This window comes from Vipera ursinii (assembly GCF_947247035.1).
Source record: "Vipera ursinii genome assembly, chromosome: 11".
In the NCBI taxonomy this organism is placed as follows: domain Eukaryota; kingdom Metazoa; phylum Chordata; class Lepidosauria; order Squamata; family Viperidae; genus Vipera; species Vipera ursinii.
The window spans coordinates 12,288,403-12,313,617 of NC_139524.1; the positions used below are offsets into that span (position 1 = coordinate 12,288,403).

At 42.7% G+C, this 25,215-nt stretch overlaps 1 protein-coding gene across 2 annotated transcripts; it reads left to right on the forward strand.

Moving 5' to 3' along the window:
- Nucleotides 1-159: 159 nt before the first annotated feature.
- Nucleotides 160-20,520, forward strand: ABHD17C (abhydrolase domain containing 17C, depalmitoylase). Of its 2 annotated transcripts, none has more exons than XM_083371189.1 (3): nucleotides 160-1,284; nucleotides 8,348-8,527; nucleotides 19,840-20,520. In XM_083371189.1, exons 1-3 carry the CDS (start codon nucleotides 767-769, stop codon nucleotides 19,910-19,912), a joined length of 771 nt encoding a protein of 256 aa, XP_083227315.1. In that variant the 5' UTR covers nucleotides 160-766; the 3' UTR covers nucleotides 19,913-20,520. The 2 variants fall into 2 exon arrangements, with proteins under 2 accessions (XP_083227315.1, XP_083227314.1); XM_083371188.1 differs by lacking the exon at nucleotides 19,840-20,520 and adding an exon at nucleotides 10,420-12,017 and having other exon boundaries at nucleotides 167-1,284.
- The last annotated feature ends 4,695 nt before the right edge of the window (nucleotides 20,521-25,215 follow it).

Here is a 25,215-nt window from a genome sequence, read left to right on the forward strand (position 1 = left end):
CAGGCTGGCCTAGGGGGCGGTCATATTGGCAAGGGGGGGGGGGGCTTCAGTTCGTAGGGCTGCCTGGGTGTGGGTGTGGGGGGTAGTAAAGCTGGGAGGGGGCTCCAGCCGAGGCAGGTGGGCGTCCCAAGCGTCAGAAGCCCTCGGGGATTAAAGGGAGCGGAGGGCGAGGAAGTGGGTATTGGAGGGAGAGGCTTGGGGGTCTTTTGAGAGGGGCTTCGTTGGTTGGGGAAGGGGATAAACTCTTGAATAGGGGCTGCCAGGATTTCCTATTTTAACAAAACGTAGCCCCTTATAAGAGATTGGAGTGGCTCTCTGCGTGAGCCAGGAGGGAGCTGGGCCATCTTCCATGTGGGTTTAGTGGGAGTCTTATGTAGAGATCATGCCAGGTTTAGGTATCTGGGGTAGGTGACAGTTCGGAAGAGAAGGCTTCACGGTGGATTTTAAAAAAAGAGAGAGAGAGAGAGAGAGAGAGTCTGAATTATCCAGCTGCTAGAAATTGCGCACGGCAGCCATTCTAGTTGGGTCTTTTGGGGAGACTTTTCAAGAGGAAAAATTGAGGATGGAATTCGTTCCTTGGCATCCATTCAGGTGTTCCTAGAAGCCATGGACCTCTTATGGGTGTGAGTTTTTAGAATAATTCTGAGCCTTGATGAAACAGGTCGCCTCCGATCTGGGGCACTTGAAGTGAAAACGTTTCCTCCGGGATCGTCTCTGAATCCTTTTTCCGTCTCTTCGTGGTGTGGTTTCCCATCAAGCATCTCTGATGCCAGAACAAGGCCCCAGAATGAACGGTTTCTCTCTAGGCGAGCTATGCTGGCTCTTCTGCTGCCCACCTTGCCCCAGTCGCATAGCGGCCAAACTGGCGTTTTTACCCCCGGAACCCACTTACACTGTGATGCAACTAGAACAGCAAGAAAGCGCTGCTACGGTGGGGACACCAACCAGCAGTTGTAGCCTACATTTGACTGAACGGGCTGACTGGCAGTATTCCCAACGAGAACTGGATGCTGTTGAAGTCTTCTTTTCGCGCACAGCCAGGGATAACCGGCTGGGATGCATGTTTGTTCGCTGTGCTCCTTCTAGCCGGTATACCCTGCTTTTCTCTCACGGCAACGCTGTCGACCTGGGCCAAATGTGCAGCTTCTATATTGGCCTCGGCTCCCGCATCAACTGCAATGTCTTCTCTTATGATTACTCGGGTTATGGAGTCAGCACTGGTAAACCATCGGAAAAAAACCTTTATGCAGACATTGATGCAGCTTGGCAGGCCTTAAGAACAAGGTAAATGCAAGATGAGCAAAAATGCCTGAGGAAATGGTGGCAGGTGGTAGTTTTAATCACCTCTTTGAGATGCTATCTTGTTTGTAGCATAATGAGTACAAAGTTGTCTTGATACAGCTGGGTGGACTGCTGTATTATTCCTGCTGCTTGTTTGCAATGCTGACTTTGTTGCAATCCCAGATAAGAGACCTTTGTGTTTCTTAAACAGAAACCTTAGTCCTGCCAGTTCTGCAAACCAATCTTTCTTAAGCAGCTGATTATTTGATGTGAAAGTACAGTCTCTCTTGAGTGTCTTTTGATTAAACTGAAAATGGGAGGTTGCTAGCAGGGATGCCTAAGCCTTAATTGTCAGGTAACAGAAAAGATAGCAATAGTGATGTTTTGTAATTCAACACTCGCTGTGAGATTTGATTTTTTGCATTCTTAGACAACACAACAATATAATTGTAACAAGTCAAAATAAAGCTATGGTTGCATTGTGCTAACTAGGTAGTATCAAACCTATTATGTTAGGATGCTTAACCTAGGTAGGTAAGGGCAGTCACATAAAAATCCTTCACTCACCAAGCTAGATTTTAATAGGCTCAAAAGTTCTTTTTCACAACCAGTAATAATCAGGAAATTTTATAGGGTAGCGTTGTTGTTTAGGGCTTTGGCTTTGTGAAAGATCACGTTACCTGAGAATTCTGGAAATGGAAGTCTGGAAATTGAAGCAGCATACTTTAATCTTTGGCAGGTTGTTGCTGGTATAAAGAAGATACATAGCAAACATGCTTTGGGTTTAGCAATTTTAATTAGAGTATATCAGTTTAGTGTCTGGCTTGAAATTAATATTGAATATCTGCAGTCTTGAATACAAAAGTTAGGAGATTGTTCAGGTTCATACTGGCCAATAAGATCAATCAACTTTGAGGTTGAAGTCTTTTATATTTTCTTCCAGCTTCTCAATCTATTACTCCTGCTCTCAATGAAGAGGGAATGAAAATTATATTCAGGTTACCTGAATATAAATGAGAAATAGAAGGCATTACAGGTAGTCCTCAACTTACAACCACAATTAGGACTGGAATTTCTGTTGCTAAGCAAGACTGGTTAAATGAGTCTCCCCCAGTTTTATGACCTTTTTTTGCCACGGCCGTTAAGTAAATCTGACTTCCTCCATTGACTTTGCTTGACTAAAGCCGGGTGGGCAGGTTGCATATGCTAAACACATGACCTCTGGCACATTGCAAGCACCATAAATATGGTTTCCAAGCATCCAAATTTTACAGGATGCTGCATCAGCTATAAGCATGAAGATCTGCTATAAGTCATTCTTTTCAGTTCTATTATAACTTTCTCTAAACAAATGGTTGTAAGTTGAGGACCACCTGTGTTGAGTACTTATGCCCATAGGATACAGCCTATGCTCTAAGAATAGTAATCTCACAGTTTGGAGTATATAGGTGAGATCTAGATCTAGTTAGTATTGTTGCCATTCATGCAGTCAGCTGGAGTTGAGCTCAACTCAAAGATGTTTTGTTTTTACTGTCTCCTATTTTGAAATGAATTACAATAAAAGAGTCAGAAGGGATCTTGGAGGTATTCTAGTCCAATCCCTGCTCAAACAGGAAATCCTATACTATTTCAGACAAATGTTGAAATCAGACACCAAAACTCAATCACATCATAAGGAAGTTGAGGTGTGATTTTTTTCCCCCAACCCCTCCTTCATACAGATACCTTTATCCTGATGAGAAAGCGAGTTCCTTTCGTTTTACGTTTCTGTATGTTTGTAATTTCTGTAACCTAAGTAAGAGGAAGTATCTAAATCTGCTTGGAACATGTTGACTCCAACTGTGATCAATTCACACATATTTAGCTCTTAATGTTTTATTCTTTGTGCAGTATTGGATAAGTTTACTTTTTCCACATCAGAAAGGTACGCACTGTGAGCTCACCATAGAATAATTAATCACAGGTTATTAATCGTAGTCCTATTTAATAAAAGTACTGAGTATATTCAGTCAGAGAACTGAGATATAATTTATTTTTATTTAATTTGTATACCGCCCTTCTCCCGAAGGACTCAGGGCGTTGAACAGGGCAATAAATACCAAAATACCAAAATTAAAAACAGATTAAACCATAGTGCCCATATACAATAAATAAATTACTTAAAAACAAGAATTAAAACCCAAACCCATCAGACCAGGCCGGCTTGTTCAAACAAATAGGTTTTTAGATCACGTCAGAAGGAGCGAAGGTCGGGAGCCATCCGGAGCTCAACCGGTAAACGAGGTGGCATAATTTTTGCTGAGCAGAGCTTTCTGTTTTAATTGCTAAGTAATATTCAGTACTGATAACAGAGAAAAAGTAATTGTTCAAAGGTCTGATCAGGCTTGGAGCTGAGAAGGATTAATTTCTTTCTTCCTCAATAGACTTTCTAAAAAAGCAAAATAGAGAATCAGAGCAATGTTGCAAGAGAGGGTTTGTTTTATGCCTACCCTGCACTCAACCATTGCTTTATTTCCCAATTGGACTTAGATCAGGGGTGTCAAACTGGCGGCCCACAGACTGGATCCATCAACTCCGCAAAGGCAAAAAAGTTGCAATACATCATGATATGTCACGTGACACGATTGAGTTTCACACCCGTGATTTAGATGATATGTGGAGCCGTGATATAACTCAACTGTCCTGAAATAAATAATTCCTAGTGTGATTAAGTCAGTTGTCTTTAAACTTTCTTATGGTCAAGCTTTTATTTAATGGGTTAGATTTGTGTCCAGCCTTTTGTAGAGTAATTCAAGTCAAGATCCTAGTTTCCAGATTCGCTGTGTGAGGCAAAAAGTACATTGAGTCAGCCATACTTTTAAAACTTTGTTTTGCTAATGTGATCTCTTTTAATTTTTTTTTTTTGCTTTTAAGTGAAAATATTAATTCTTTAGTATGTGTCATATGATAGATTCTGGGTTTCAAAAAACATCTGTAACTTAAGCATAATTTTCCTACAAGTCAGTAACCAACTTTCTGATATAAACCTGTGGGTTAAAGGATGTCTGGCTTTTATACCTCCAGCTGCATCAAGGTTATTTTGGCAGGTTTTATTCAATAATCCACAATCTGAAAAGCGTTTTAAGCTGTTCACTATGTTTTATAAACCATACAAGTTTATAAAAGTGGTTTTGCACACACACTAATCCATAACGGGGGGGGGGGGAACTTTTATACAGTGCAAGAATCTACTCTATGAATTATTCAGCAACACTGGCTTAAAAATCCTTATTGCTTGTTATGTGTATATTCGTTGCATAAGCACCACAGTCATCACATGTTAGGTCTACATCCCACTATGCTCTAGGAAGCTTACATGGGTGTCTCCATTTTATCTCCGAAAAAGAGCCTTTGAGGTAGATATCACGGAGAGAATAACTTATCCAAAGTCACTAAGTGAATTTGCCTAGATGAAGATGGGTTTGGGTCTCACTCCAAAACAGCACTATTTGTTATATAGTTGTTGTTTTTTTAAAAAAAGTCTGATTTCCTGGAGCCATTTTTACTCAACTTCCTGTTAATATAGATGCCTGTAAAGCAGACATGTCAAACACAAGGCCCGGGGGCCGGATCCGGCCCACGAAGTGGTTTCATGCGGCCCACAAAGCCATCCTGGAAACAGTGAGGGAAGGGCCCCCACTGCCTTGGCCCTGGCCCAGAGACCCTCCTCCTGCCAGAGACCCCCAGATCTGTCCCACTCCTGCCCAGGCCCCCATAGTCACCCTTGATGCAAATGATGCAGAGCTGGCCACACCCACCCAGTAGGCCACGCCCACCCTGGCCATACCCACGCGGCCCCCTAAGCGCAACCGCAATGCTGATGCGGCCCTCAATGAAATTGAGTTTGACACCCCTGCTGTAAAGTATTCAGATTGAAGGGGGGAAAAAGCTTGTATCCTGTTCCAGAAAACCTGGGGAGAACTTCCTCTGATGAGTATCTATTGCAGAATTGTTTCCCAGAGTTTGAGTTTGAACAGATATTGTATATCGCTCCAATTAAAAAACAAAGCAAAACACCGTAAAGAAATGTAGCTTTCTTCTGAATTATTAATAGTTTGGTCAGTGAAGGGAATCCTTAAGTGGCTAGCAAATGCTTCCTACCTGTGATTAACAGCCTTTTAGATTTCTAATACTCCCTTTGCTTCTCGAAGGACATCTTCAATTAAATGCAACTAGTTAAATTTACACACAGTACAAACGTTAGTCTTCCTAAACGAACCAGAGTGGTAAAAACCGCACTGTGCAAGCGTTTATAGTTGTAACTCGAAAAGCCAGGCTTTTATGTTTAATCTTACACGTTGCAAAATTTTACGCTATGCTTTGCAAAGAATTTTCTTACGCTGAAGAAATCCAGCAGTACCAGGCACCAAATGTTAGCAGTTGGTATAAGATGATGTAGCAGTTGCATTTAGCCCTCTCCACCCTTTTCTATCGAAAAATAACTTGGGAATTCAGAGAGTAAGAGGCAACTAGCTTTGAGTAACAGTTTGCACAAAGTACTATATTGGGAAAGCAAGGGTAGTACTTGTTCTCATACTGATGGTTCCAGATTAGGGGTGGGGTGGGGGAAGATAACGGCGTGTCTGCAGAAGGGCAGATAGCAAGTTCCAGAGAGTTTTTGGAACTTTTCTGGAATTAAAAAAGACGGTTTGTTGTGAAAATCCTAGTTTGTCTGCCATTCAGAAAAGGGGTGGTGGTGGTAACGGGAACAGGAATGTGATTTGGCTTTGGTACAGTTTGGTGGGTGAAAAACTTTTTTAAGGATTTCATATTCTCACAGTATTTCTGTAAGTTAGAAAATAACGTCCCAATATTGTAGGAGAAGGATCTTCTTTTGAAGGAATAATAGCTTGTAAGGCAGGGGTCTTCCAACGTGGCCCTTTTATGACTTCTGGACTTCAACTCCCAGAATTCTCCAGCCAGGCACTCGTGCCTGGCTGAGGAATTCTGGGAACTGAAGTCCAGAAGTCATAAAAGGGCCACGTTTGAAGACCTCTATTGTAAGGAAACATCAACGCAGTGCTGTCGCTGCTGTTGAAGCACCATTCTGGTACCTTCTCTAGCTTAAGAGCTATATTTTCTATCTTTGCAACTACCCCCATTCCTCCCCCCCCCCGAAAAACACAAAAGGCTGATTATTAGAGAATTATTAGAGTTGGGTGCTGGTTTATCTGATCCTGAACTGGAAAAGAGAAAAAAAATGAAATCTTTTCCTGGCATTTTTTGTGTATCAGAAAGGTACATAAGTATTTCTATAAATAAATAAATAACAAATTGGCACCCATAAGCAGTGTGGCTACTTGTTTACAGCTTATAAATAAAATTTGTTGCAAATCTGACTCTCCTCTTCTTTCACACCTTGTTTTTTTTTAAAGCAACGCCATTGTGTTCTTAAACTCACCTCACAATTGGTTTGGGAAAAGCTGGACCTGTCATTTCTGGTGTACTTTGGGTTTGTCTGTGTGGACACTTGTGTTTTTATTTCAGAATGCAAGTACACTGTCAGCCAGTCCCAAAACGTACTAAACTTTTACCTTTTCAACCCTGTATCTTTCCACTGTGCCCATCTTTTCTGCTCCCGTCCTGCAAACATGCATTTGACATCCTGTAGTTTTAGGGATTTTTCGAAGAGATGAACTGTACGGGAGAAGCTTGTTCATAAATTTTATTCTGAATGTTCCATAAAGTCACATAGATTTTTCTGTTTTCTTAGAGACATTTCCCCCCTCCCTTTTTCCTTCAAAGAAAATATTTTTAAGAGTGAGTCCACAACTCTTCTTTAAAATGTATTGGGCTCTCTAAAGCTGGACTACTAGGGACTTGATAAGAGCCTAAAACTTATATACCGTAGGACAAATAGGTTTGAGTAATGCTTTAAATATATCTATGTCTTCATCATTATCTATGCATATGCCAAAATCAATCATGCCATAATCATATACGCTTTACGATGAATGCAGTGCTGTCTTCATACCAACCGTTTAAAATAAGCAGGTTTTCCAACTTTACAAGCATGGAAACTGAGGCAGAAATAAATTATCATTTAGACCCACATAATGTCTTTGTAAAGAACTCAGATAATTTATAATAATTAATTGCCAGCCTCTTTCATTCACATTTTCTGGCTTCCCTTCTTTGCCCCATCTCTCACTGAACATTATCTTCCTGAATGAGGACCTTGGCATTGGCTATCTGATCTCTTGATGTTTAGCTGAAACATAAAGTATTTATTTAGAAAATTTATTAAACGCTAGGAATGTGGCAAGACGTGAAACATATTTCTCTGACAGAGAAGTATAGTGGTGGTTACTATCCAGATTTATAGAATTAAGGCCAAAATGATAACTTGGTTGATAAATTTTGCTTTTTGACTTTCCTCATATATTTTCTATTATCATACCCCAAGTGTAATTCATGTGTTACCTATAGGCCCATGGTGGCGAACCTATGGCATGGGTGCCACAGGTGGCACTCAGAGCCCTCTCTCTGGGCACGCGTGCCATCGACCCAGTCCTAGTCCTTCAGCTCGGTTTTATAAAACCTTTTCGCTTTAGGCCTCCGCCACCGTGTGCAAAACAAAAAAAAAGGTTCAATCAATCAATTTCAACTTCTCGCAGGAAAAAAAAAAGTTCTCGCAAAGTTGGAATTGATTGCTTGAACTTTTTAGTCCCACCCAGTCTGCCATTACCACTGCAGCCATGCCCACCCAATAGGCCATACCCGCAAAATTGGCCACACCCACCCAGCACCCGATGATACGTAAGTGGGTTTTGGGTTGCAGTTTGGGCACTTGGTCTCTGAAAGGTTCGCCATCACTGCTATAGGCTATAAAGCCATATCAATAATATATTCCCAGAATTGTACAAAACCATCCCAGGGATTTGACAAGTGTGCTAGTGTATATCTTCTATCTGCAAAAAAAGTCTTTTTTCTAAAAAATCTTGTATCTAAAAAATTGTTTTGTTTTTTTTTATCTCTTTTTAAAAAACGCAGTGCATATCTGATCTCCTTTGCTTTCTCCTTGCAGGTATGGTGTCAGTCCTGAAAACATCATTCTGTATGGACAGAGTATTGGAACTGTTCCCACGGTAGATCTGGCATCTCGGTACGAGTGTGCAGCTGTAATCCTTCATTCACCTTTGATGTCTGGATTGAGGGTAGCTTTCCCTGACACCAGAAAAACCTATTGCTTTGATGCTTTTCCAAGGTATGTGCAGAATTGCATCTGTGGGAAGCATCATTCATTAATAATAATTAAATTCCATATGTAGCCTTAAAGAAAAAGCCTGTAAGTACGTTATAAATTGTGAAAACGGTAATCATAATCTGAGGGGGTGGGTGGGTGGGTCTCTATTCTCCTACAGAATAGCAATACAGCGGAGCTGAGCAGCATTAGAGGGAAAATAGCTAAATGCCATGGTCTTTGAAGTAATTCTGATCTTTGGGGTGATTGCCCAGAGCTTAGAGCAGAGTGCGATATTTAGACCACTTGGTTGTGAAATGCGTCTGCTTGCTGCAAAAATGTGTAAAGCCGCTTAGCAAGTAAGCACCAACTGGTTGTGCATTGTTCCTTTCTGGTGAGAAGTGTTTAAAAGTGGGCAGGTTCGAAAACGCCATTTTAAACATTTTCATAGAACGGGTAGTACAAACGTTGGGCAAGCTGGGAAAATCAAAATTATAATTATGTAGAAAATAGAACTTCGCAGACAGACCCGGGTGCCATCCAGCATGCTCAGCTCACTCTCTTTTGGATTCTCAGGACTATTCTTCTTTTCAGCAAGAAAGAAGATTAGAGATACGTTGGTGTCCAGTAGCTGTTTCTCATTGGAGAAACCCATCTCACTGCCATAAGAAAGCCTCTTTCTGCCTACCTCCCACCCTATCTGCTAGTTCTTGCTGCTTTATTCCCCCATGCTAACCAGACATTTCCGATGCCCCTTTTTACAATTAAGCAAAATATCTTCTCCTGAAACATGCCAGACAGATCTCATTGTATTACATGGACAGTTTTGTTCACTCCTTGAAGGCAGCTTCTAGGGCAGGGCTCTTCAAACTTGGCCCTTTTATGACTTGTGAACTTCAACTCCCAGAATTCTGGCTGAGGAATTCTGGGAGTTGGAAGTCCACAAGTCATAAAAGGGCCAAATTTGAAGACCCCTGTTCTAGGGGAATGTTCTTTATCAAGACACTATCAGTTATGGAGGACCCCAAGTGCAAACATTTACATAACATTTTCCAGTTCCTTTTTAAAAAAAATTGAGTCTACATATATTTTTTGTTGTCTTTTCATCTAAGCATGGAAAGCGGGGGGGGGTGTCCTCAGGCAGAAGGGAATTCTGGGCATTGACACCAGTGACTGTAACAAGTGTAGCCAAGGGAGAAGAAGGATGCTGAGAGAAATAGTTCAATAGTGGGAGATGCACAAATATCAAAAAAGGTTCTCAAGCGCCAGAGAACCAGTTGGCCTGCGCTGTCATCTTAATTCAGCAGTCCCCAACCTTTCCAGCTTGGCAGCCCATCCCAGCACCACAAAGGGGTGTGTGTGTGAGTGGCAGGTGTGCGCGCACACAGCTTCATTTGCGCAAGTGTTGCACGTGCTCTCCACTCCCGCGGCCGAGTTTTGAACAAGCCGTGGCCCAGGGTTTGGGGGATCCCTGATCTAGTTGTTTGAGAATGATGCTTTGATACATGTCCAGTGCTTTTCTGAGCCATCTATTGCAGGGGTCCTCCAATCTCCGGTCTGTGGACCGGCACCGGTCTGCGGCATGCCAGAAGCCGGTCCGCGCAAACAAGCAAAGCGGGATGCAGGCAGGACATGAAACCACACCCCCTGCTGTCCGCAGAAAAACCTCTCTCTCCACGGAACCGGTCCCTGGTGCTCAAAAAGTTGGCGACCTCTGATCTATTGTACTGAACCCTCTCCATAGAACGGATGGCTTCTTTTTTTTCTTTTTTTTTTTAGTAATTTAGGCCGGGTTGTTGATGACCTTCTCCTTTAGCATACTTAAGATTCCTGAAGATAGTTTGAAGAAACAAAAGAGCATTGCTGAATGTGGCATCCTCTTTAATAACCTGTTGACTTTGTGCTTATTTCCTCAGCATTGACAAGATTTCAAAAGTCACCTCTCCCGTCTTGGTGATTCACGGCACCGAAGATGAAGTCATAGATTTTTCCCACGGTTTGGCAATGTATGAGCGGTGCCCTCGGGCTGTGGAACCCCTTTGGGTGGAAGGGGCTGGGCACAACGACATAGAGCTATATGCACAGTACCTCGAACGACTAAAACAGTTCATATCTCATGAACTTCCTAATTCCTGAAGACACCTACAGTACTTGATTTTTTTTCTTGATTTTTTTTTCTTTTCTTTTCTTTTTTTTTTACCTCATTTAACTGTGAATAGAAGAATTTACCTGTTTTTGCACATGCATTAACTGGATTAACTGTCATAGCTTTATACTATGAAGAAAAGCCCTTTTGATAGGGCAGGATCCAATCAAGTCTTGACTGTCTCCTTTTTTTTATATATCAGGAAGCTATTCTCATGGTCACTACTGTAACCCACAATATTTTGTACGTTCCTTACACTAGAAAAGCTGGAGATGTAGAAGGACAATGGATGAACGTGAGGACACTATTTGTGCAGTATAATATTTCCCCCATTTTCCTACCCTGCCCTTCAGGTAGTTCGTCTTAAATATCTATATGTATAGGGCTTTTCTTTTTTTTTCTTTTTTTTTCTCTCTGTCTCTTTTTAAAATCTTCCCATGATCTGGAATGCAAAGGATCTGGACCACGGCTTCAGTCTTAGAGCATTTTCCATTTCTAAACTCTGCTATTGTAACTGGAAAGGAATTTTGTGGTGATTTTTTGTTGTGTTTCATAGGGGAGCGTTTTTGGTGACTTTTCCTTCCTGTCTACAATAATGAATGAAAAATTCTGGAGAATGTCCTCGGTACACTGCGGCAATTCTCGAGCAACATTTCAATCTTTTTTTTTTTTTTGCAAATTTACAAAATGAAATACTTGGAAAGTTATAATAACCAAATGGATAAACCTTTGAATTCTTCTTTTTTTTTAAAAAAAAAGCAACTGGAAGAAATGTACGAATTCACTAACCCCCTTCCTAAGATAATGTTCTCAATCTTGAGTAAGATCCGGCTTTGGCAGTTTACTTGCGTGACCTGCATTCCTTCTAAAGATTTTTTAAAAAATACTGTATATAAGTGGGTTTACTTCAATGCATAACTCCTGGCAATTTATAAAATTTAGGACTAGTTTAACAAATTCTGGTTTGTATATGAATTATGTTTTGTTATAAGTTTTTATCCCTGTCTTGCTTTGCTATTAAAGGTTTTATAAGATTTCCAGGACAACTTAACAAATTGCACATTTTGTTTTTGATGAATTTGTGTAACTCTCATTGAAACTGATTTTTTTTTCTTTGTTGGTTGGTTGGTTGGTTAGTTTAGGGGAAATTTATCATTTTGACACTGGAATTGCACAGAATATGCAAAACACTTTTAAAATCATTACACTAAAAGGCCTAAAGTTTTGTCCCCAAGCTGAACGGCCTTAAATGTACTGTAAGCCTTTGATTGTTGTACAAACAGATTGCAATTGATTATGGTTTGTGTATTTGTTGCCGGAACGCAACAACAGTGGTTGTAATGGAATAAAGGATGCATGGAATAGAGATTGCCAATTACTGTATTGCTTTTTCCTAATCACTGTACTGTAACTGAGAATATATAACCAAATATTTCTGTTGGTATCTACCAAAGGATAACAGAAGGAAGAGAGAATCTTTCATTTGAGGTATTTTGTTGCAGTATGGAAGCACGGTGGTTTAATGATGTTGCTGTTGGAATCGAAGAGTGGAATTTAAATCACTAATTCCCATTTTAGAAGGAGCATCGCTTCTGGGATTATTTTGTGTACTGCCATGTGTAGGCCAGTCTGGGCTTAGTTGTGTTTGATTTTACAAAGAGCTTCTTTCCAGCTTACTGGCATTCAAGTATATATTTTGGTTCTTTAGGGACTAAAAATTCAGCCAAGTGTTTCCTGTGTGGGTCTAGGTATTAACCCGTATATTGTGGCTTGGGGCCACAGTGTAGACCAGTGTAGTATTTGATCATTGTTCTCAACCCCTGGAATTATGTCTCCAGTGACAGTTTCCTAGCATTCTGAGACACAGCAACCATAAAAATTGTGCTGTACGCCCCAAAAACAGATTTATAACATTCCTCTTACGGGGAAGAAGCAGCCAAGGAGAATTCCCAGCCTGTGCTACATCATGACCTTTTACTCTCAGGTTTGGTCTATAGTGCAGCCCCCCCCCCTTGCCCCCTCTCACCTTCTCAAAAATGTTAATTGTAGTTTCTGGCTACCAAAAGTTTGCCTGTCCTGCCTAGGCTGGTTGCTGGTGGGGGGGGGGGGGTTAATCACGTAGAGCAGACCCTTCCCCAGAGCACACAATGGCAGAAGATCGCCAGGGGCCTGGCAAAGCTTCCTTTCAATCCTGACTTTGGCATTGTGAAATCCTTGCTGGGGGACACATAGGCCTCCTTAGATGCCTGCTGCAAAACCTATTTGGCCATTTCTATTCCAAGGGCTATTATTTATGATGAGAGCCTGAGACAGGCGTCTTCTCTGCTGCCAGTAAGTAAACTCTGAATGTGACAAAGAACTTCAGTGTTGCAGGACTGCCTCAGATAAACGCCTGCTTCAAAGCATGTAAAGCAGCTGCATAAGGGAGATATTGGCATGTTTTACAGGCAGCTACAAAGTTAAAAAAATAATAACTGAAGGGTCTGGCTGCAGCACGAATGCAGTTTCCCCCCTACACCAGTGTTGAGAAACAGAAGGTTAATTTCACAGCACACGAAAGCCAGAATAAAGATAATATATTTATTTTGTAAAGCATGACAAGCATTTCTTCTTAATGCGTGGGAAACAGGAGTGTCCAATGTGCAAGGCTAAAATAGGATTGGCTGCTTTGTGGCTCCTTATCTCACGCAAACCTACATGGTGTGTTTCTGGTTCAGTGAGTTGTGTGAAGACATAGTTTAGTAAACCCTGGTTTAACAAACTGGGGAAACCCAAGTCTTTCTATCCATTTTTATTATTATTATATATTCAGTTGCTGGAAGGCGCTAGGTATTTTCTCAAAGTTGTATATCAGCTCTTCAAATGCTGGCAGCTGATAAGCTTCATGCCTCACACCAAGAGACTCGTGTTCAGTCAATTCTTGCATTGGTGGATCCTGCAAAGTAAACTAACTTATCCAGACTCCTATTGAGTTCATAATCAATAGACACAGGATTACCACAGCCGTTCTATCAGTTCTCCTAAAGAAAGAATGTTTTATTAAGTACATTCACACTTGGCTCAGAGATCCTTATGTTATTCGTGCTATATAGCAACAGTGAGGATGAAGGATTACCCAACCCCATGAGTAAATTTAGAAAGCTCACGAGGTGTGTTGCTGGTTTGGAGGAATACTATTTATCAAGGGTCTCCGGCTTCTTTGGGAACTCTGCAAGGATTAAGGAGCTGGATGAGTCCCAAAGCTGCTCTTAGGCTATTTGAAGAACCAACAAGATGGGAAGCGAGGGCTTCATTTCACCCCCAAGGTGCTTTTACAAGAGGCAACTGGACTTTCGTGTTTTTCTTTGAAGACGTTTTTGCTTCTCGTTCCAAGACGCTTCCAGGAAAGTCCAGTTGCCTTTTGGAAAAAGCACCGTTGGGACAACCGTGAGACTCTCCGTAGACATTGGTTCATTTCATCCCTTTTGGAAACGCGTGAAGAAGAAACATCAAACGATCTGCGGCCGGTCCATCCGACGATCAGTAAAGATGGGTGGGGACGGCTGAAGAGGCCGTCGGCTTATTGAACAGTTCTTTCTGCTGCGGGCTTGATCCAAAACGTTACCGGGAAAACGGCTCTTCCCGGGAAAAGGGCGCTCTGATCCTCAAGTTACAAGGCGAGGTACCGGCGCGTACTTCGAGGTGGGAGGGAGGAAAGCTGGAGGAAGGGTGGAGAGTTTCGAAGCACCAGCGAAAGCTCAGGCGCGTTTTCCCGATTTTATTTTATTTTATTTTATTTTTTGGGGGGGGAGGCTGGGGTTGATTGGCCTTCAGCTGTCAGAGACGCAGCGATGAGAGCTGGTCCTGGGGAAGCCTGGGGGCAAACTCCTCTGTGGGGGCTTCAGATTCAGCGCGGAGCTTTCTCCTGACTTCTGCTCAGGTGGCGCGGAGATGTTGCCCTGCGCGCTTCTCCAAACCAGCGAAGTGGCTCTGCTCGAAATCCCTCGCCAGCCCGCCGGACATTGCAGATCTTGCTTGGCAGGAGGGTCTCTTGGTCCCGAGACGTGTGCTTCCCTCCCGCCCCTTTCCCCCCTCCCGGTTCTCTGCGCCAGGGTCGGACAGCCTCCCTGCAAGTCCGGATGGACGCTGGGGAGTCGCCCGGTTTGGGGCGCGGGACGGACTCTGGAGGAGCTCTGCGCTTGGTTGCAACCTGAGTTGGCTGCTTATCACCCGAGGAATCACACACCCCGAGAGGGGGAAGCCTTCAGCCATCTGGCTGGGAGGAAACGGACTGGGCAAGAAGACTTGCCTCCGATTAATAAAGAGAAGGAGGCGGCCGGAGGGCGAGCGCGTCCTTTTGGAGATCTACGATGAATGTGAAGAAGGGCTGCAGGATTTGGGTGTGGCTAGTCTAAAGAAAAGAAGAAATGAGGGTGACATGACAGCAGTGTTCCAGTATTTGAGGGCCTGCCAGAAAGAAGAGGGGGCCAAATTGTTCTCCAAAGCACCAGAGGGAAGGACGAGAAACAATGGTTGGAAACTGACCAAAGAGAGAAGCAACTTGGAATTAAGGAGCAACTTCCACACAGTGAGGACAATTAACCAATGGAACAGTGGAAATTGTCGGTGCTCCATCACTGGAAATTTTTAAGAAGAGACTAGACATTTACTTGTCTGAGAAGGTATAGGTTCTCCTGCTGGAGCGCGGGGTTGGACTAGAAGACCTCCAAGGTCCCTTCCAGCTCCTTTTCTATTCCGTTCCGTTCCATTCCACTGTCTGGACTACTGCGTCTCCATTGCACTCTCGCGTTCCTCTCCTTGAACCGACCCGACTGATGACTTAATAATCCCTTCCCAGGATCCCGAAAAGTGGGTGCAGGAAGAGGGTATTATTCCTCTGCGGAGTAGCTCAGGAGTCGTGTAAATATTTAACCAGAAATGAGGAGAGGGCGCCGTCCCTGGGTTCCTCCTGGAGGAATCCGAAGCGCCCCAGAGTTGCGAGAATCATTCTTCGACGTCCCTTCCCAAGATACGCCTGACCCACGAAGTCAAGGGGGAACATTATCAGCAAATGTAACCGATGCGGAGACACTTTCCGTTTGATGCTGGCCTTCTCTTTCTCTCTCCATCTCTCGGATATGGGGCGATTTTCCTAATAGTTCATGCAGGCTGCATGTTTTTATAGCTTGAGTTCCTTTTCAAGCCATCCCATAACAGTTTGATTTCACGTTTAGAGTGCAGTGTTTTGTAAGCCACAATTTACAGTCTAGCATAGTTCACACATTCAGCCAATTAGGGGCCTAGAGAACAAACTATGTTAAAGCAAAGCACACATGGGCAAGAGTTGCAAAAAAGGTCTTACCTTTCCCTCATCCCAAGGCTTTATGATAAACCTGTGTGATCCATCCTTTGGTGCCTTAGGTCAGAGATCCCTAACCTTTTGGGCACCAGGGACCGGTGGTTTTTCCATGGACCGGAGGGTGTGTGGTTTGTGTGCTGCCTGCATCCCCCAAATGAGGCTTTCCTTGTTTGTGCGGACCGGTTGCTGGCATGCCGCGGCCTGGTACTAGTCCATGGACCCGGGGGTTGGGCGCGGGGGGGAGTTGGAGACCCTTGCCTTAGGTACTGTGGTTTGCACAAAACACATTTTGAACCACTTGCCAAATGCTTTGGCTAGTTTGTGGTCCACCTTGTGACGCCAACTTGTAACTTAAAAATTGTATGAGCCTAGGGCACTTGGGCTCATTTGCTAATTTCAGTTCAGGGAGCTGCATGTTTCATGTATTTTATTTATTTACTTATTTGCTGCCCGTCTCACCAAAAGCGACTCTGTGGTGCAAACTTCAGCAGAGTTGGGCACTGCATGGTTTGTTTGTCTGTTTGTTTTCCTCTGAAAGATCCAAACAGGTGATCCGGTTGCTTGCCTGCAGCAGAGGAGGATCTCCTTCGCTTTTTAATAACCGTTCATTACATTTATACGTGGCCAGACTCAATGACCTGGGCCGTTTAAAAACTGTTAACGTTTTTTAAAAAAAACAAGGAACGCTGAAAGCTTCTTCCCCAGCGGTCTTAGTGATGTTCTGGTGGAAGGAATTGTCTTGGTGATGTTGAAGACGTGAAGATGTTCGGAAACGCAAAGCTTTTGAACCTCTTTCCTTCTTTTTAAGAAGCAGCAGTCAGAACTGCTTGGCAAGCTGAAGCCATCAGCTGGCCTCCTTTGCAAGAGGGATCCGAGATGGGTGGGCACCCAAGAGCGCTTCCTCACCCGAAAAGCCCATGTCGGCTGCCCATGGGAAAGTCTTCCTGCCTACTTCCCATCTGCTAATCTTTGCCAGGTTCCTCTTCCTCCTCTTTGTTCCTGCTCACCAGCCGGATGCTAACCTAAGATATTCAAGCAATCGTTTAGGATGTCAAACTTTTTATGATCAAGCAAAACGTTTTTCCCAGAAATGACCCGTGTAGATCTTATATTGTGCTTTTTTTTTTTTTGCCTGCCAATGGTTGTTTGAATCAGTGGGAGCGGCTGGGAAAACACACCTGTTGCTATGGAAAACTTGATGCAGGAGACTTTTTTTTTTCCTTGATCCACCGCCCAAGCTTTGATGCCCTTTGCATCTACCTTGATAAGGACTGTCCTGAGTAGTTTATCCAGTGCACCAGCCCCAGTAGGTCCCTATTCTGGTGGTGGTGGTGGTGGGTGGGGGGAATGTAGAGCTTCCCTGAACCAGCTGACCTAGGTCCTCTCTTTCCATGAACAGAAACTCAGGAGCTGGTTCACTCTTTCCACATCAGACAAAATGAAACTCCTGGAGCAGTTCGCCTTTTAATTGTTTCCCCCCCCCCCCAAAAGAGGATCTGGGAAAAAGTGGACGTGGGGTGGGATTGTCCCTTATCTGAAGTCTGTGAACCAGATGGCCTGAACCGGCAGGCTAGATCAGACCTGTGGTTTCCACTCTGTGACTGGTGGAGGGGTGGTGGTGGAATGTCAACAGGTGTGTTATGGTGTGGTGGGGTGGAGGAGGGAATTTTGCTAAACTCTTCTTTGCTCGATCAAATGGTCCAAAAATCTCATATTTGGTGGAAGCTTTTGGGGAAAGCCCATTTGCTTCGTGGAAAAAGACACAGCAGAGATGAAGCAGGCGGATGGCCGGCAAAGAATGTTTAGGGTTAACCAAAAAGGGGAAGGCAGGTTACATGGTGTTTGCAAAACTGACCATGGAATTATTTAAATATTATTTGCAACATTTGGAGGGTAGAATGAAATTTTATTTTTTATTTTTTATTTTAATTCCATTTATATCCCGCCCTTCTCCGAAGACTCAGGACGGCTTACAAACTTAGCAGTAGCCTTCATTCTATGTATATATGCCTGCTTATTAGGGCTTTCACACACACCCCAAGCGGCATTATTACAAAGTCAGCTTAATTGTCCTAGCCCTTTCTGATACACCTTGTCTATGAACCTAAAATGGTTTCGGATTCTGTTTAATCTGTTTCTTAGATGAAACCGAGATCCTGGAATATTAAGATTCAAATAGATTTCTGTGGGATCTGGTTGCAAAGAGTTGCTTGAAAAGATTCTCCTAGAAATCTCTACCTCTCCTAACTATCTGGATCTCTTGAGAGACAATAAATTCCTGAATCAGGGGGAGCAAAGCTATTTTTCAGAAGCCTAAACTTGAGAGTGAATTTTGAGAAGCGTACAGGGACTAATACTCTGAAATTCCACCTCCCTCTGTCTCTCTAAAGAGAGAACGATTTTGAAACCAGTCCAGTCCTATCTGTAATACAATCAACATGAAATCTGTGATCATCTGGATCATTAGCTGCTGAAGTTTATGAAAACCTCTCCTTTACCTTATACTTGACCTATCAGATATTGAAGGTTGAAATCAATCAATTCGCAAGGCTATCACAGAGCCTCCCAGAGCACTGAACGAAGAAATTGTTGACTAAACTTGAAAAGAAACTAAACACTAAATGTAGATGGTGATTGCCTGTCATTTTTCTATGGCAATCGGAGTTTACTGCATCTGTTTAAAATAGCTGGGGATAATGGGAGGTAGAGTCCTGCAAGGTGAAAAGAGGCAACTTATTGAGTCAAGAGGGAAAATGGACTATGTGTTCCCTTGCCTCATGCAATGAATAAAGTACATATTTACAATCGCAAACCCACTATTAAGTAATTTCAGTTCAAGAATTAATACTTCTACTAAAGTTTCTTTTGATTTTTCTGATATTCAGTTTTGTTTGCACTGGGAAGATACTGACATAAATAATTAACTTAAATTATTTCTAGGGAGGAGAGAAAAATTTACAATCATTATCTTTCCAAGCCTACTAATTGATATTTATTATAGTCCCTGTGTGCAAGTTGGGTGGCCATATAGATGATCTTCTATCCTTGTTACAACAGATATTATTAAAGATTAAAAACAACCCTCTACTGAATGCACATCATGTTGGGTTTGGCCTAAAATTTGTTTTAATGACTTTTTGTTCTTTTGAGCAGAGAAGCAGGGAAAACCCCTTCGCTGGGTGTCCTAGGAAATGTTTGTGGAACACTATCACTTGCTTGTCACATTCTGACACACCAAAAATTTACGGCAGATGAAATATGTGTATTGTGACTGTCACCTGGTGTTTCCCAACACAATCCATGTCCCTGGGAAATTGATAGGAAGGATAGTTAAAGGGCTCCCTGTTGATCAAAATGGAAATTACAAGCTCCTGGTTTGGTGAAAATGTTTTTCCAACTTTCAAATTGTGGCTTCTTGTTGTGGCGTAACACTTGCCCGTGTTTCATCCACCAGATTTTACGAGGGTCAGAAATAGTTCTGACCTTAATTAGAAATGTTTCCTCTCTTTTCTATCACTCTTAATTTTTCCCCAGATAAAAAGCTTGCAATGACTCTAGAATTAGTCATGCTTCACTAAGGATGTTGAGATGAGTAAGATATTTTGACCCTGAAAGTATTATGGGGAAAGACACCACCTCTGATGGAGGCAAACTTATTATTTATCACGTGTTTATTGAATTTTACGCGCCACTTTTTATATAGATCCATCATCTTGAGTCCCCACATTTTTAACTCTACCCAAAAACCCTTTTAAGATATGCTGAATTGGGCTAAAGTCACCCCTGTAGCTCTCTGTACTAACTCAATTCCTGGTGTTTTTTTTTTTTGTTTTTTTAATAATCCACTCCCAGAATCCTTAGCGGCACCAGGAAAGCTGACCTGGAAAAGTGGATCACTTTGAAAGCCCTGTGCTTGGCTAGATGAGCTTGGAAAAAGATAGTCCAAGCCAAGGAGGTCCAGATATCTATGGAAATTCTCAATCACCCAGGTCATGGCTGTCCCAAAAGTACATTTCCAAAAGACAACTGGACATACTTGGGGTTTTTTTCCCCCCTTGAAAATGTTTTGCTTCTCATCCAAGAAGTTTGGTCAGTTCTGAAAAAAAACCAAGAAAAAAAGTCTACTTGCCCTTTGGAAAAATACCTTTGGGATGCTTTGGGGATCAAGAGGTCCAGAGTATCTGTTCACAATTGTGGATCAAGGGATTATTTCCAAACTAAATCCCTGCGTCCAGATCAGGTATACACCCAATGTTCCATATGGTCAACAAAGCTTTTGAATCGATCGGGACTCGCCCATCCAATTATCAAGTTAGAGTGTGATTCAGGCCTCCCGACAACAATATTATCTGGCTCAGATGAAATTGGGGAAAAATAAGTTGTGAGACATCACGTTTTCCAAGTCCCCAGATGATCTCACCCAACCAACAGCTGGAGGTGATGGAGAAAATGACAAACAAATACGCCCGCAAACAGAACTGCTCCGAAATTCCACGGGAGTCAAATAGATGACCTTCCATTAATGTCCCAATAAAGTCACTGCAAATTCACTATGCACATTATTTTGTTATCCTTATGGCTACCTTGTAAGGTATGTCAGTCTTTTTTGTCTTCATATTGTGATTGGTTGAGAAACAAGAATAAGAATGGCTCCACACCTCAGTGGCTAGATACGCATCACGGCACAACGAGATGCTTCTCTGTTTCTGCAGAACCAGCCATTGGGATTTGTAAACCATAGCAATAGCAATAGTACTTATATACCGCTTCACAGTGCTTCACAGCCCTTTCTAAGCAGTTTACAGAGTCAGCGTATTGCCCCTCAACAATCTGGGTCCTCATTTTACCAACCTCGGAAGGAGGGAAGGCTGAGTCAACCTTGAGCCAGTCAGGATCGAACTGCTGGCAGTGAGCTAAATTAGCATGCAATACTGCATTCTAACCACTGCGTCACCATGGCTCCTATAAACCGTGGTCTATAGCTTAGTGCAATGTGTGAGCCTAGCCATTCTGGCTTAAAACAACCTAGGATTTAGGGAACTGTGTAAACTGGCCAGTGCCTTCATGGCTGAGATCAGGTTCAGACTTGAAATTCTTCTATATTCAGTAATAGAGGACATCTATTTAGAATCCTCTTAAAGAGCATTGCCCGATTGGGCACACTTTAGTACAGGGGTGTAAAACTCAATTTCATTGAGGGCCGCATCAGCATTGTGGTTGCCCTCAGGGGGCCGGGTGGGTGTGGCCTGGGTGGGCGTGGCCTACTGGGTGGGCGTGGCTAGAGTGCGTATGGCCTGCTGGGTGGGCGTGGCCAGCTCTACGTCATTCGCATCAAGGGTGCCTATGGGGGCCTGGGCAGGAGTGGGACAGATCTGAGGGTCTCTGGGCCAGGGCCAAGGCAGAGGGGGCCGTTCCCTCACTGTTCCCAGGATGGCTTCGCGGGCCACATGAAACCACTTCACAGGCCAGAGGCTGGAAACTCACATAGCCCATCATTAGAACTGTACAGCTTCTCAATTTCTTGTATTAAGGATGAGAATAGGATAGAGCTGGAAGGGACCTTGGAGGTCTTCTAGTCCAGCCCCCTGCTCAAGCAGGAGAGCCCATACCATCTCAGGCAAGTGACTGTCTAGCCTCTTCTTAAAAACCTCCAGTGATGGAGGGCCCACGATTTCTGGAGGCAAGCTGGTTAATTGTCCTCACTGTCAGGAAGTTTCTCCTTAATTCCAGGTTGCTTCTCTCTTTGTTCAGTTTCCAACCATTGTTTCTTGTCGTGCCCTCTGGTGCTTTGGAGAACAACATGACCCCCTCTTCTTTGTGGCAGCTCCTCAAATACTGGAATGCTGCTATCATGTCTCCCCTGTTTCTTCTTTTCTTTAGACTAGCCAAACCCAAGTCCTGCAGCCGTTCTTCGTATGTTTTAGTCTAAAAGCACTTGTATTCCACAGGGAAAGTTAATCTCTTGGTATCAGGTTAAAGTTCTTGGGAGAGATTTTGTTTTCCCCTTTGCCTAAGAGAACTTTTGTTGTTTGTGCAGACAGTGGTGAGGCAAAGAAGTATTTTTTTTTTGACCTGCTGTAATAGCAGGAGGCAACTGTCAGGGTTGTGATTCTTGGGGACAACCTTTTGGGGTCCAGACTCAAGAGTGAAGGGAGAGCACCATTTTTCTTGTTTGGCATCCTTACTCATATCTCCGTTCCACCCTCCGAGGCTTCAAAAAAAAGGACAAAGAGTTGGGCTGATTTCTTATAAAGCATTTTTTGGAATCATCTCTACAAATTCATAATGACCTCTGTTCTGAGGAACTTCTTAACTCTCTCTAGCATTGAATGCCTACTTTTCCCTGGGCGGGGAGGATAGACATGAAGAAAAAGTACCTCCCAAACTGATACAAGGCAGATTGTTATGTTCCTCAAGATTAAACTCTTGTGCAATCTTTAAGTGCAATCTCTGGGCCTGGTGTCAAAACCCTGATCCCTGACGGGATATTGAATACTTGTTGCTATGCCATAAATTCAGCTGTCTCCCTAAAGTTTTGGTGATGCATTCTGGTATCTCCTTGTGCTAGGAATCCAAACATCTCCAGAAGATTCCTATTGGACCAGACCAGAATGTTTCTCAGCATCCTATTTTTTTTTTCCAAACGGTCAACCAAATCCTGCTAGAAAGGAAGTAGTGCAGCAAAAATCATTCATAAGCTCCAAATAGCATCAGGATTTTTATGTCGGTTGGGAACGATGGGAACTGAAGACCGATATATATCTGAAGGCCTCTGGGTGAAAGAGAATTGAAGTGCAGGGATACATCATCCTGGGCCTGCCGATTTTGAAAGCGAGTCTCCCATCATTTATGTGAGATGACAAGGATAGGCTTAAGTTCTCAAAGTAAACGAATAAAAGTTTTTTAAAGAAGAAGAATTAGAGAACTAACAGCTGGTTCTGATCTGACTTGCTTCTGATGAATTGCACTTATCAATGCCTTTGAATCAATTTTGGTTCCTGGCACCTGCCCGGACATGTCTGTGCAGTTTTCTTGGCAAGATTTTGGAACAAGGAGAAGAGATGCTGCTTAGGAAACCAATAAAGTAGGTTTAGTTATTTTAGCCATGTTTCCTGTCTTGTTTACCTGGAAGGGCTGACAGTCACCCAGTTGACTTGGTGCCTAAAGCGGAACTAGATCTCACAGTCTCCTGGTTTCTATCCTAATGCCCTAACCGTTGCATCCACCCTGGATCTCTAGTCCCTACTTAGCTTGCAGAAACCCACCCAAAACAGAAGTGAGATTTGCTGATCTCCAAATTTGCTGGACGAATCCTCACCAGCTTTGAAAATATTTGTGGTTTGAAGTTGCTTGGGACATGCAAAGTGGGGTAGTCCTTGACCCGCAGAGTTTGTGAACCTCTTTGTTGTTTTTGTTAGTTGTGAAGCCATGCCCGACCCATCGCGACCCCATGGACAACATCCCTCCAGGCCTTCCTGTCCTCTACCATCCTCTGGAGTCCATTTAGGCTCACGCCTCCTGCTTCAGTGACTCCATCCATCCACCTCATTCTCTGTCGTCCCCTTCTTCTATTGCCCTCGATCTTTCCCAGCATTAGGCTCTTCTCCAGTGAGTCCTTCCTTCTCATGAGGTGGCCAAAGTATTTGAGTTTCAACTTCAGAATCTGGCCTTCTAAAGAGCAGTCAGGCAGGGTTGATATCTTTGTGAACCTCTTTGCTAAACCACAAATCAGGATTCTCCATTGGCAACAGCTAGAGCCATGCCATGCAGTAAGCCCAAATCAAGGCATATAATGGCTTAGATTTTTAGAGCAAGTGTAAAGCATTCCTGAGAAGGCTGTTCATCTGAATTTTCCCCCAAATTCCAAAACTCTGTTTACGGATACAGTTGACCTGAGGCATAAATACTGTATATGGCATCTTTTGCAACCCTACTTGGATGCTGCATGAAATCTCTGAGAGCCTCACTGGAGATTTTTAAGAAGAGATTGGACAGTCACCTCTCTGAGATGGTGTAGGTTCTCCTGCTTGAGCAGGGGGCTAGACTAGAAGACCTCCAAGGTCCCTTCTAGTTCTATTCCCATTTCTTTATTCCCATGTCTTGATCTTGTACACCCTGTTGTATCTTTGAAAGTGCCCAGCTTCTGACTTAGTCAGAAAATCAGACTTAGGTTGTGTTAATTTTAAAATCTGCAGCTTGTATATTACTTTCTCCTTCCTCTCTCACTATATTCTACCTCGGGTCTAGGACAACTTATTGTGGCCAATTTGCTGTGGCCAATTTGCCATGGGACAACTTGCCACGGGACAAGAGTTACACTAATATTGAAGAAACAGTGGAATAGAATCATTAAAGAAAGGATGCAAAAGGAGGCACAAAATGAAATGCGAATGACAAAAATTAAAATTCTTTAACATTACTTTAAATAATTAAATTGAATTGTGAAACTGTCCTGCAGTGAGCTGTCCCATTCCATTCTAACTTTGCTTTCATGGAATAGCTTATTTTTTTTAACAGTTTGGTATTGGTTGGGTGGACATAAATCCTCACTTTTGTAACGTTTGGTTTCATGTCTATCTTACTTATAGAACCACAACCTGGAGTGGCCACCAATTCAAAAACAACAGTTGGAAAGCTATGGAATGTTTTTCAAACTATCCTCAAGGATTGAGTGCATGGATGACATATATGCCCTACTATTAATATATGCAAACTACGTCCTTGCTGTTTTGATATGGAAAAAGCATTGTGAGACTTTTAGAAATGATTAAAATGATGTGATGTGCTATGAAGAGACTAGTGAAATAATATAGGTTCTCCTGCCCGAGCAGGGGGCTAGACTTGAAGACCTCCAAGCTCTCTTCCAGCTTCTAGTCTAGTCTAGTCTAGTCTAGTCTAGTCTAGTCTAGTCTAGTCCCTTATTCTATTCTATTCTAATGTATTCTATTCTATTCTATTCTATTCTATTCTATTCTATTCTATTCTATTCTATATTCTATTCTATTCTATTCTATTCTATTCTATTCTATTCTATTCTATTCTATTCTATTCTATTCTATTCTATTCTATTCTATTCCATTCCATTAGGAAGGTTGCAAAAGGGGATATCATGACACTGGGACACTGCAACCGTCTTAAGTACACGCCAGTCGCCAAGCATCTGAATTTCGATCACATGATCACGGGGACTGGTCTAAGTGTGAAAAAACACTTAGAACGGTCACTAAA